The sequence below is a fragment of the Sinohyriopsis cumingii genome, chromosome 4, assembly GCF_028554795.1.
Source record: "Sinohyriopsis cumingii isolate HCF-2022 chromosome 4, ASM2855479v2, whole genome shotgun sequence".
Classification (NCBI taxonomy): Eukaryota; Metazoa; Mollusca; class Bivalvia; order Unionida; family Unionidae; genus Sinohyriopsis; species Sinohyriopsis cumingii.
The window spans coordinates 95,683,921-95,698,571 of record NC_142964.1 but is presented as its reverse complement, the minus strand read 5'-3'; the positions used below and the strand labels follow the sequence as shown (position 1 = coordinate 95,698,571).

General features: G+C 32.6%; 1 protein-coding gene across 8 annotated transcripts in view; it reads right to left on the bottom strand.

Moving 5' to 3' along the window:
• Window positions 1-14,651, bottom strand: part of LOC149801712 (phospholipid-transporting ATPase ID-like) — a 246,481-nt gene that overhangs the window by 105,129 nt on the left and 126,701 nt on the right. For all 8 annotated transcript variants that reach the window (XM_089955994.1, XM_089955993.1, XM_089955997.1 and 5 more), the window contains exons 4-5: window positions 12,908-12,966; window positions 5,364-5,477 (exon numbers count right to left, since the gene is read on the bottom strand). In XM_089955994.1, coding sequence (XP_089812120.1) covers window positions 5,364-5,477; window positions 12,908-12,966 — 173 coding nt within the window. The remainder of the gene's footprint in view (window positions 1-5,363; window positions 5,478-12,907; window positions 12,967-14,651) is intronic.

Genomic DNA, 14,651 nt, shown 5'->3' with positions numbered 1-14,651 from the left:
TTAAAGGGAAAGTCCATGTTGTCATTTATTAGTCACAAACAGTATGTTGGACTCGTATAATATTCACACCTAAATTTTATATATATATAGATAGATATATATACACACACACACATATATATGTGATTACATTACTTTCATGCCAAACATAAGAAACTATTCAAGTCAGACATTCCTTGGTGTTGATGCTAAAAGAAGAAGCCAAGTTTTTAATATCTGGCCCTGATAAAGATTGAGTTTTCTTTTTCAGCTGTGGTTCAATTATCACAAAATTGATTTTCTACTGTCATTTGGGTTGAAAATCATCACAAACCTTAAGTCCTTGTTGGCAAAACCAAAGCCATATTGAATTATAAGGAAAAATAACTTGAGGTAAAGCACGGTTAAATTTCTGATTGCATGAAAATATTTCACTTGAGCAATATTCTTTGCTAAAGTATAACCTAGCATTAATTGCATTTAACACATACCTGCCTCATAATGAAAGAACACAGAGGGTATCCTCTAATGTTTCATATCATTCACTCATTTATCCTTTGTAATATGGCAGTACTGAACATGCAGCAGTGTGTTTTCTCTAGAACATGCAAATGTGCAATTACCTGCTAACCTGAATGAAACACCCTTAAAAATGAACAAGCATTCAAAAATCATATTCATTTTGTCTGGAGTTATTAAACCATTAATATTTTTTTAAAAATTCATATAAAACTTTATTAATATTTTTTAAAAAAACCTCTCAATCACATCATGTAAGTGCTTTCTTTTATATTTACAACACTCAATCACATCATATAAATTCTTCCATTAATATTAACAACACTCAATCACATCATATAAATGCTTTCATTAATATTAACAAAACTCAATCACATCATATAAACGCTTTCATTAATATTAACAAAACTCAATTACATGATATAAATGCTTTCATTAATATTAACGAAACTCAATCACATCATATAAATGCTTTCATTAATATTAACAAAACTCAATCACATCATGTAAGTGCTTAACTTTAAGATCCACAGTCATAATCCAGAGCATACTAACTGACCTTTTGCAAATGAGCAATGAAGCTGCTATCCAGTTATTCAAAGTGTTTAATAAACTGCACTTGGCAAGGTTGCACACTGGATGACAAGTATCTGCTATTACATGCCATTTTTAGTATTTGGCAGTAAGGTCTCTGCAGTTACAGTTATAATGTATATGACAGTGCAATTGTCACAACACACAACTGATGCTACTTTACCAAAAAAGAAGACAAACTGCAACTTTTGAATTTATTTAGGTTATTTATCACTCACATGCTTGTTGAAACATACAATATACATGTGTGTGTGTGTGTGTGTGTGTGTGTGTGTATATATATATATATATATATATATATATATATATATATATATATATATATATATATATATATATATATATATATGATTTAATTTATATTTGGTTTAATTTAATTGCTTGTTTGTTAGTTTAAAATTTTTATTATTCCATTACATGTTATAGTAATGTAATTTTGTTTACTGGAATTTGACATTTTCCAGAAATTAGTTTGACCTGACTTTTTTCGTAAAAACCTACTTTTAGAACTTTGCATCTTAATGCTGACCCAGTTCCTGACCTTGAAACAGAATTAGTAAGAGTTGAAGTAAACAACTCTTTTTAATTTTTTTATTCATTCTTAGTGTGGATTTATAGGGTGAAATCAAGGCTGTACTCGGTGTATGTGACTTTACACATGTGAATAGCCTCTATTTTGAAATTCTGGTTTTAACAGAATTGCACAGTAGTCAGATATAATAGTGATGTTTTGAGAAATAATTTTAGCTGGGCTTTTAAACAATTCGACGTCAAGGTGGTGTTTTTTTTGTGTTGTGACCAGTTGGAGTAAAATTTTAATTTTTCTTCAAATCAGTTGTATTCTAAGAGATTAATTCTTTTCCCTGTGAATATTTAAGTGCTCATACAGAATTCTTAAACAAAGACATTTATTGAAATTTTATTCGGAATTAACACACCTGAATATTATTTTCTACGGTACAACAAAGAACTGTTGACTTGTCAATACTATACTGACTACAGTATACATCATCATTTTTCATTTTGGATTTTCATCGGGACTTGAACTCGAATTCATTAGATCATTTTATTACTAGGACTTCTAATTTTTAATTCTTGGATTATTCTTGGATTGTTTTTTGGATTTGATTCTTAAAACAGTACTTTCTTTTCCTCATTTTTACCTTGTTTTTCAAGCGAAAAAAATTATTTGTAAAATTTACAAAGCTTGATGACTTCACTTTTTCTTGTTGCTGCTTGAGAGCCTAAACATGGTATATGTATGTGTGTGTGTGTATATATATATATATATATATATATATATATATATATATATATATATATATATATATATATATATATATATATATATATATATATATATATATATACACACACTGTTCACACATAAGAACTGCATACACCCATTCCTCCTAAGAAATATGAAAGTCTCTGCAAACAAATATATGAAAACAAGAAAGTGTTGGCAGATACATCATTTTTTCTGAAGTTAAAATAAAATATTTCCATAATAAAGTATTAAACTTTTCATGGACTTTCCCTTAATAAAAATGATTTGATGAAATCATACATGCCATAATTTCATATCATAAATAATTCCAGTATAACCCCACAAACAGTTTGATTAGGGTTCCATATATGCGCACTTATAAACTGAGTCAACTGAAAACTTCACAGACCTAGATCTGCTATTGAATACTGTCCCAGCAGATCAGGGTCTGTGCAGTCTGTCAGAAGTAATCAGAAGAATAACACAGACTGTAACCTGCAGGCGCATTATGCTAAGTCAATCTGGATCACTGCTGTTTGCAGTCTGACTGGACTTTAAGCAAGTATATGATGTATAATGATACATATGTTACAGAATGAATATATATTTGTCATCATGACTAGCAATGAGGAATCATAGTCAGAAGCATCCCTTTATTTGAAAAGGCAACAGCACAGGAAAAAGCTATCCAATAATAAATCTTGTTTACAAACAAGCAAAGAATTGATAGCATCTTCATCTCAATGGTTATTTTCAATGTTGCATTTTTTTAAAAAAAATTTGCACGGTCAGATTTTATATTGTGACTAGTTGTATTTGATCCCAATAACATTTTTGCTTCCTGTTCAAATACAAGTTATTTATACAATTTTGACATGAGAATTTTATCAGGACCCCTGATAATAAAAGCAGATATTTTATATTGCACAGAGAATTTTTACTTATTGATTAATGATTTTTTAAATTGTAATAAATGGCACAATTTTTACCAAGATTTCAAAACTATTTTTGGGTTAAGACTATCCTAGTATAATTATCTTCATTATGAATTATTTAAATGGGTTTACTGTTTAGATATTATGTTCATACATGTCCAAAATTATTAAGATAATTTGTATACATGTACTGTTTTTCTTAGCATAGAATATATTTTGATTCAACTCTGAATAAAAAAGACATTGTTTTCATTGATACATGCACTATGAGTCATAAAAAAAAATTTAAAATTTGTTCTGGCAAACAATAAACTCAGGAAGCAAATATTGAGACCAGGTTTTTCCTATGCTCCACCCATCAGAAAGATAACTATGATCCCTCATTAGATGAACTGAAAGATCGACTACAAAATTCAATTAGAAATAATTTTATGCATATATAGATTGAATTATTAACTATTGTTAAGTAGAGTTTAAAATTGAATGCCAAGAGCTATGGACCCCACAAACTATAATTTGCATAAACAAAGGAATTTGTGATGGGGAAGTAAGTTAGGAGAATGAGCATTCAGGGGAAATAACTTCTCCAAATGATGTCAAATGCTGTAAATCCACCTCATTCAAAGCTTCATCAGGATAAAGCATGCAAAATGGATAAATCCATCAATCTTTAGTGCAGCGGAACTGCAGAAACCAATGTCAGAATGACCAGATATCAGAGCCATAACTCTCCTAAATGATACCTGTGGAATGCTGGAAATGTAAGTTTTTTTTCAAGATCTCATCAAAATAAATCTACATGCCAAAAGCAATGCTATAGACACCAAAAGTCATGAGTACTGACAATGGAAATCATAACTCCTGCATATTTCTTAGAATTGCTATAAATAAAAAGCATTTAAGGCCTCACCGATATAAAGACACATGTAATATTTGGTTTATGCTGCAGAAACCAAAATTAGGATAGAAAATCTGGGATCAGAAATCCTCTAAATGATGTTGTGGAATGCTGAAAATGAAACCCATTCAAGATCTCATTAATATAAAGGTACATGCCAAATTTGGTTTAAATGATACGATTCATGCTAAATGTAATGCTGCAGAAAGCAAATTCAGGGGAAAATGCAATCTGATGCTAAACTTGTTCAAGGTCTTGTCAACATAAAGTCACAAACCATATTTCATTGAAATCCAACAATCCTTAGTAAAATCATGCTGTGGAAACCAGAAGTCAGAAGAATGGGCGATCAGAGGGTATAACGACTGTAAATGATGGAATACTGAAAATCTAACACGTTCAAGATCTCATTTATATATAGCTGCATGGAAAATTTGGTTGAAATCCAACAAACTTTGGTAAAGATTCAATGTGGAAATCAAAGTCAGAAGTTTGACAACCAGGGGCATAACTCTTGTACATAATTGTCTAGAATGCTAGAAATTAAACTAATTCAAGGTTTCATCAACATAAGAGTTCCATAATATGTTTGGTTGAAATTAAATCATCCCTGATAAAGTTACATTATGGAAAAAGTAGTTAGGAGAATGTGCTATAAAGGACTATAGCATACCTCAATAATGATGACATAGTTGGAAATCGAACTCTTTGTGGTCTCATTAATATAAAGCTACATACAAAATTTGGTAAAAATCTAATAATTCCAAATAAAGCTATCTTGGAGTGACCAAATTCTTGACTGATGGATGCCTGGGGATTGATGGATCAAGTGATTACCATAAGCTTCTGCTGGTTTCATTTAGCAGTGCCCAGATCATCCAAGCTCATTGATGACAATACCCTTCATTATAACACAGTTCCTGTTATACAGCAGCATTATTCTGTTGTTGAATTTTAGCTATTAGGAACTATATTATAAGGCTGTCTTGCTTTAAGGCAGCATACTTTATGTTACCTGGCTCAGTGTTATGATGAAGGAGTACTGCATTCATGATGGTGGAAGATTAATATAACTCAAAGAAATTTACTTCTCTTTTCCATCCAAAACAACAGTCTATACAAAAACAACTCATAAATAGATATAAGTAAAATTAATAGGAGACATTACCTGTAAAATCAATAAACATAAAAAATAGGCATTGGCGATCCTCTGGAATTGTTCAAACAGGTTCTTTGGTAAGAATGTGGCGATGTTGTACTTTGATGTACAAATATAATTGTCCTGAAAAAAGAGGATGAGTAATATAAATGTGTATAGTCATTAATGAGCAACCAAAAATTTATTTAACTTAAGTATCACCATAAAATCTATCTAATTTCTTTAAATGACTTTTATTCATGGTTGACCTAAGTCAAAAAGGGGGATCATGGAACATGGTGTCTCACCTGCAACCCATGCACTGATGTATCCCACTGTTATCTTCTTGTAAAATCTTTATAATTACTTTAACATAAATCAAAATAATGAAGCTGATGCTGCTATGAACACTGAAACAAGATGCCCTCGAAATTCAAAATGGCTAAAGGACATAGGGTTGTTTTATTCCATGTGGAATTTCAAGTCAACAAAGATAAAATCGGAGCCAGAAATATTCTATATGTACTGCTAAATAGACCCTTCACCTTTTGGTAGTTAATAGATACTAGAAATATTAATAAGTGTCTAAAATGTACATCAGTGTGTTGTGGACAGGTCAGTCTGCACAAATTCCTTGATTTTATGAATAGGTGTCATCAACCATCAAACTGTCCATCAGTATCAACGCAGGTTTGGAGATTGATTTATCAGAGTAATGACAGAGGTGATATTGTAAGTCATTGCCTCTGCTGATTTATCTGACTAGTGTTTTACAAGCATAGATCCCATACATTATTAAACAAAAGATCTTGATCAGATAAGCCCACAATCAAAGTTTGATCAATATCAGATTAAAATATATGGCTTCCATAATGGTAACAAGCTCCGACCATCAGATCAGAATAATATGAATAGAACTTGCTCATTACATCAATAACCTCTCCAAGATACTGGATAAAAGGCCAAATTCTGAGTTTGATCAAAATTATAGCTTCCAAATGACAAGAATCCAATGCAAGCTCACCTCATTAATGTTTGTATCATGCTCATTACTGAGTTTGTTCAAGATCTTGATGATGTATGTCCAAGTCAGATCAAAATCAGATCAGATTACCTTATTAGTATGCAAGGAATGTAACTGGTTGATGAATTTGTCCAACATCTTAATGACACAAGCTTAAATTCCAAATCTGATCAAAAGTGAGTCTGAAATATAATCTCCAAAATGGTATCATGGTCAGCCAATCAGATACAACATCATTTTGTTAATATGCTAGGAGCATTCTCTTTTACTGAACTCATTTGAGAATCTGATGATAAAAACAGGATGCTTATATCCCATGTTTGATCAAAATCGGATCAAATCTATCCATTTCAGAGTCAGGGTACTGAATACATGTAAACTGTAAATAATGATTACAAACCCTACGTTTGATTTGTTCGATTCGGTAAATAATCTGATGGACATTATTTGGTCCATCTTGGTGTGCTTAAAAATCATGAGAATTTGATGTATAAACTAATACTCATCTCCACTCATGAGAAAATGTCACACTGACTATTAAGTACAGCTAGTGACTCAGGATAAGGTATTTGGCTATATTCAGATGAACATGTTTGATGTCTAACTGGCAAATACATCAACTGCTGCATTTAATTTCTGGCAATGTAACATACCATGAACTAGCATCAGCTTAATTCTGGCAATGTAACATACCATGAACTAGCATCAGCTTAATTCTGGCAATGTAACATACCATGAACTAGCATCAGCTTAATTCTGGCAATGTAACACACCATGAACTAGCATCAGCTTAATTCTGGCAATGTAACACACCATGAACTAGCATCAGCTTAATTCTGGCAATGTAACATACCATGAACTAGCATCAGCTTAATTCTGGCAATGTAACACACCATGAACTAGCATCAGCTTAATTCTGGCAATGTAACACACCATGAACTAGCATCAGCTTAACGGTGCACACAAGGATTAAGGCAGATATCTTGAATTAACCTCAACATAAGCAATCAAAAAACATGCTCCTAAAAGAAAAATTACATGTTTTTCAAGCTTTTTCTGGGGCCATAGGTGGCGAGTAACCAATCATTCTCATTTCACTGTTCTTAAGATCTTCCCCCATTGGTTTATATGCCATGTATGCTTATGTGCTTAAAAATTGCATTACGCCCACATCAACATTATCAAATGAGGTATCTAACAATTGACCCAGTAGGTCAAGAAGCAGGAACTTCTTCCAAACTACAGGTATTCTGCCCAATTCCCAATGGCATGTACTGTCCAGTTAAATTTCAGATTTAACTAAGACTCATAAGCTTTGGCTTGAACTAATTCCCATTCAATAATAGGTCTATACATTTATGATGTTTTACAGCTTAACTTTCTGCTGAATCCCTCCTTATTTAAAAAATCGTCTATATTTTCAATGGGGGCAGGGACTTTCCATAAATTTTCAGTTCTAGAGTAGACCTTACTAACAAGTTAACAACTGTTCATGAATGGACAGATGACAGATGATGCACAACAGACAGATGGTCACATTATAACCTAAAGATGGAATCTAAAAATGGTACAGATCACGCACTGCATTTTTTGGAAAATCCACATTCCCACAGCGGACCTTAATACTCTTCATGATGTGTCCATCACGGACATGACATCACGGTCATCTGGATTGCCCAGTGGACAGATTGTATTATTGCCCCAGCTATAAGCCACAGCAATTGTAATTATGTAATCATGGACATCCACTATAGCACATGAAACTTACCTATTGGCTCAGCTGCTTTACATAGTGCAGGTTGCTCTTTTTAAGTTGTACACAAGGCCGTTTAATATTCAAAGACTCACCCATTAAAATGCCTTTCCATGTGTGTATTGCAAGAGATCAAAGATTTCTGAGCAAAAACTGCTGAGACAATTTAGGTGTTTCACAAAATATACAAGCTTTAATTATAGTAATTTTAATATTAAAACGGAGGGGATTCTGCTTGTAAACAAAAAAAAAGCGAAAAGAAATCACATGTAAGTATTAGGTTTTATTATTCTGCCAGTCACTTTTAAATTGTTCGCTTAACATGTTCCCACACAATAAAATATACACAGCACTATCCAATATGCAACTACTGCTAGGCCAGCCTGTTTATAATTTGCACACCAAAAACATGTCCATGCAACACATTTCTCAGGACTAGACACATGTTTGCTTTTACCATTAGCCTACTATTTTTATGCAGGCTCTACCACCCACGTGAAGCTGCATTCCATACCCAACAGCTTAATGCATATATTTAGAATTGCTGGTAGGGACATCTGATGAGTTTACATGTAATATTACAGTATGGATGTGTGAAAGTGATGAATAAGTGAAATAATTATTATTTTTAGGTAATGCAGATGAAAATCTGACACATTACATTCTTTCAATCTACATAACAATTACTCCAGTGCATACATGTACATTGTATCATCATCTTTTGCAATTCAACGGCAATGAATAGTATTATGCAAACTTAGCTGTGAAATGGATATCTATGAGAGATACAACTGTATTTACAGTACAACAAATATCATCCAGATTTTGTAAGGGTTTTTTAAAACCTTTTTCAGGTTGAAATTTCTTCTTGTTCATACCTCTTTTCCCCTTTCTTTAACTTGTAGAGCTGAACAAATATCTATCAATAATGCCTTGTAAATTGCCCAAAATGGCAAAATCACATGTTTGCTAAGGCTATAAAATCTATCACTAATTGTTATTAATATGGCTTCTTACTTTTCACTGCTTTAAACATGTATCCTTTGTAAAACTTTGTTCACTCTGTACTGGAGGTGAAAGAGGTTTTGGCTTCCAAGGTTGTAAATCCCTGTTATTTCCTGTCTATCTTAAACCATTCAGAGGTCATTGCAAATGTTATTGCAGTAATGTTTACTCATTCAACTTTCTGTCTATTAAAATTCAGAAACACTAAAATCCTACAGGTTAATTATAGATTCAAGAATACATAAAAAGAAAATAAGAAAAGGACACTAATACATGCAAATATCACCACTGAACCAAATTGTGTGTCACATGAACAACATCTGGACTAGTACAACTAAAAAAAAGCAATAATAAACAAAGGTAAAAAGGGTGGGGCCAGTTATTATGTGCTTAAGTGGAAAACAAGAATTGTTGCAGCAACAGTTAATTTCTCCATACATCCTTTATATCATCATCTTTTTCAATTCAGCAGAAATGCCCACTATTATGAAAATTTAGTTGTGAAATGGGTATCTGTGGTAGATATGACTCTATCTGATGTACAATTAAAAATAATGCCCATTTTTGTATGTCTGTTTTGGTTTGTCTAAGTGGAATTTCTTTTTCTCCTCCATACTTCTTGCCCCGCCACCTTCCACCCCAATGTTTAACTTGTATGGTAATAGGCATTAGCTGAACACATATCCATCACCAATGTCCAGTAGGCTGTAGATTGCCTGAATGGCAAAGCAATGTGTTTGCCAAGGCATTAAAATCTATCTCTAATTGCACTGATTGCTATTAAAATGAGGCTTATTTTTCATGGCTTTTTAATTAAACAGATATCCCTGGTAGAACTTTGTTAACTACAAGTACTCCAAACTGGAGAAGGATGAGGTTTGGCTTAAAAGGCTGTAACTCTCCATCATTTCCTGTTTATCTTTAACAAGTTCATATGTATTCTAAGGTAGTTGTGTCAATGTATTTGCTTTAAGTAGTGTACTAATGATCATTCATCTTTCAATCTATTCTGGAGCTCAAAGTCTGAACATGTATATTATTACCAGATCTGACAATAGATAAAAAGAAAATAAGAATAGGACACTAAAATCACAAATGAATCACACTGCATTTCTCAGTCCATATTATAAGTTCAAAATTCGTTTTTACACAGTCAACATATAACATCTGCATTCCGAAGTTAATGTTTATTTTGAAATATCAGTGCTGAAAAAAACAACATCGAGGCTCAACACCTTCTTTATTAGCCATTGTTAACAAGTGTAGCGGCAAACTTCAGAGTAAAAATGTAGCTTCTTGGCTGGTGCTTGGAGATAGATTAATGAAAAAGTGACAAAGACAGTTACCTTTTTCATAAAAAATCACTTCATTTATTGCATGAATGACCACTGATAGAGAGCATACTTCAATACTGTGAGGATGAATTGGACGCATTTAAAAATGACCTTACTCTCAAATAATCAGCCATTTTCTAAATCGACTGATAAAGGTATTTGTATTGGGTGTTCATCAAGGCTATTAGACCTTTCTTTCTAAATTTAATTTAAGGCTAGTCTCTAATTGGGAAAATTAACAACCATTATATTCAGGAAAAGGGCTCTGACTCTCTTCAAAAAGGCAACAAAGCAAAAGTGTACGTGTCTATTTACTCAAAGTATGCATAATACCCAAGAAACATGTGCAAGAATAAAATGAGGGTCAAGTTTCAAGTGACAATGCATTTGTGTGTGTGTGCTTTTTTTATAGTTGGAGAGGGGTGTGTGTACACACACACGCACACATGCAAGGATGTGTGCATTCCAGCCCTGATATTTAGTTTTTTATATATCACAAGAGACCAGTTTTATGCGATAATATGAGAACTTAATATCAAATGCATTCCTCAATCCAAATACTTTTTTACAAACTAACATCTGCTTAGTTTTAAGGTGTGTGGTTTTGTGATATTTTATTTCAACAGTTAAATTACATCTTTAAACTTCGAAGCGCGACATTAAACAGTAACTTGTACATGTGCAAACTGTCCTGACTGACTGCTGTTGACTGGATGCAGGTAGCCACAGTAATAAGTATAAAAGAAAAAAGTTAAAACAGAAATAACTTGTTATTCTTCAATGAAATCACTTTGTTTTATAATATGAATGGCCACTGACAGCCAATACAGTGTACACAATTTCCTGCCTTTGAAATAAATGCCATGCTCTCTCATAATCAATGTTATCTGCAAAGTTTAAGGGTAACAGTGCAGTGCAGCTCTTGTTTCTCTTTTATTTTATTATACAATGTCATGACATTCCTGTAGAACAAACTTTGAAAAGAATTATGATATGCATGGTATAATGTCCCAGTGTTCTTGTTCATACATGTCAAATATAAACAGTTTGTAATCTCTTATTGAATTTTATATGTATTAGTGCATTCATTAATTTCTTCAGAGGGTACTGGAAATATTATGAAGAAAAAGGGAAATTATGATAAATTATTAACCAGCACAAAAAGTACATTTATGAAATAATAATAATAATAATAATAATAATAATGATGATGATGATGATAATAATAATAATAATAGTAGTAATAATAATAATAATAATAATAATAATAATAATAATATCACTTTTTGAACATGACCATTGAAGTTACCACTTGATGCAGAACAGCATTTAAATTTAAACCATAGCTAAGAAAATTCTTGTGATATATGCTGCATAATGGACAGGGTTGGAAGATATCAATGAAATTTAAAACATTGTTTTCTATGTTATGCGCATTCCTCTTTATGTATTGCTAGCTAGGCCACTGATAGATATCACAAGAAATGTTACCACTGCAGAGTTTTTGTACAAGTAAAGGTATAAAAAAGACATCTGCCATGGTTGAGTTGTGCTGTCAGGGTTTCTCCCATCTGCTGAGTGTGGATAGCAGAGAGAATACAACAGAATTAGTGCAGGGTGCCATAAAATCTCACAACAGCTGTAAAAAATAAAATCCATGATGGACTTCTTCCACTAGATTGAGTAGATTTCCACTAGCATGGGTGGCAAATCCACCAGACTGAGTGGACTTCCACTACTCATAGTGGGTACTTAATCCTCCACCTCTCTGTCCATGTCCACTGGACAGAGTGGGCGATCCATTAAACATGTTGTGTACTGTACCTATATCTGTCACAGTTGAGACAAAATGTGTTTTCTTGCCATAGACTTTTTCTTGGTATATCAGATGCTTCCATATCTGACTACACATGTCCCCAGATAGTGTGTGTGTTACAATTATTTTTAAGTCAGATAATTAAAATCTTAATATCTGACATTTTCCAAGACCTTTTTCTACAAATTAAATTTTCACCAATATGTGACTTGTTTATCACTGTGTAAAGGGGTACAAAAGTAGAAGAAAAAACAAAAATAATTTGTGAACCACTAAAGCAAACAAATGCTACTCCTTCTGGTAACTACTTTTGTCATGTGTTATTTCATTCACCCAATTTTATCCCATTTTACATGTACTATACATTAAAAACATTCTAAATGTGATGAATTTATTCCTTTTTAATATCTGGCATTCCCTAAAATAAAGTCAAGGAGTTTGTCAAGAAATTCAAGAACTTTTCAAGAATAAAACCAACTTTTACAAAATTCAAAGAATTTTCAAGGTAAATCTTCAAATTCAAGGATTTTTCAAGGTTAAACAAGACACAAAATTTGTCATCATCATAATAATAATCATGCTTGCAATCATAATTAGCTTCAGCAGTTGATATTATGCTATTATTATTATTATTATACATACCGCATATTCAAACTGTGCATTGTATTCATGGTCATTAGCCTTGATCCTTCTCTCTAATTCTGAAAACAGAATAAAACAATAAACAAAATTAGCTTACTTTTATTTATGGCCAACATTTTAAACAGTCAATATGACTGTTTCCAAAAATGCTTGTCAGTCATCCATACTAAAACTTGCGATAATAATATGTGGACAAGTGTTCTGCAGAACCTACTGTCTTGATAATGACAAAAGTAATGTGGACATGTTCTCTGCAGAACATACTGTCTTGATAAGAAAAGTACTGTGGACAAGTGTTCTGCACAACCCAATGTCTTGATAATGACAAGCACTGTGGACAAGTTTTCTGCACAACGGACTGTCACACCTGCATCTGTGCATTAATGTATCACCTCATGCTTCCTGCATATGAGACTTATAAAAATTTCAACAAGTGACAAGAGTTACATGGTATTTTAGCAGGGTGGATGGGAATTGCAACCTGTCCAATTCTGTTTCAATCTCACTTCCAGCTCAGTCTGAGCACATTATAATGATTTTATCCCCATTCAAAAAAACAAAAACAAATTGACACAAACAATACACATTAAAAGACATTAATGATATTGTTGGAGATGCAAGCCTCAAGATGTAAAATCGATACATGCAAACAAAAACAGAAATCAGTTACAACAGCAAGGTTTCGCTAATGAGTGCAGATGCTGATTTAAGCACTTCTCAATTAAAAACAATTTATGGTTTGAAAGTCATTTTATATTTATGAAGTGTGCATGTGACTGAAACCACAGAGTCATTCATTGCCACTTATTTCAGGAATGCTAGCTACTGGCAAGAGAAATTGTGCAGCTGCCAGTGGCTGCTGGACTGGCTGACACACTGAAATTCATGATTCGGGATTCTGGGAGAGTCCTAAGCACCAAAATTAATCATATAAACTGAGCTTTGTATCCAGACAGAAAAATTAATCCCTCTTCGATCAACAGATTGCATCATATTTTCTAAATAAGAGAACCTTGAACAGACTGATGCTCTACTGTCCAAAACAAATTTCTATTAAGTCAAGATAAGACCATTTCTTCTACAATATTTACAAGCAACTGTTTAGTGTTGAAACCATCTCTGATATTCTTATAAGATTTTTAAATTAACCACTGTGGCAGCCAAATTGAATGAAAGAATGGCACCGTTTCATTTATGGCAAACCAGATGCCAATGTAAGACTTCTGGTGAAAATTCCACTTAGGAGAATTAATGGCAATCCTTTCAATACAAAAATTGTCATCTGAAGACAGATCACTATTTCTAGTCAGGACCATAATTAGACTTCTTGTGGAATCCCCTGTTCATATGATATTTAGAGGGAGTAGTAATTTAAAAAATCTCAATATAACTGCCATGGTGACAACATGGGATGTCAGATAAACATCATTTTTATTTAGTACCAACTTACCAGCATATGAAGCCTTCTGATGAATTTAAGTGTTGATATGACCCTATCAAGGAGGAATATTTTTAAGATGACCTCTGTGGTGGAAATAAAGGATGTCTTTTGTTAAGACCAATCAGACACCAAGTCATCCCATTAAAACCCCACGTTAATATGACTTTTCCATTCAGAAGGAGAAGCCATAACAAGAGAGAATTAACATTAGATCAGAACCATTTTTATTCAGGACCAACTAATCATCATTACAAGTCTTTTAATGAAACCCCATGTTGATATCATCATCCATTCAAAAGCTGT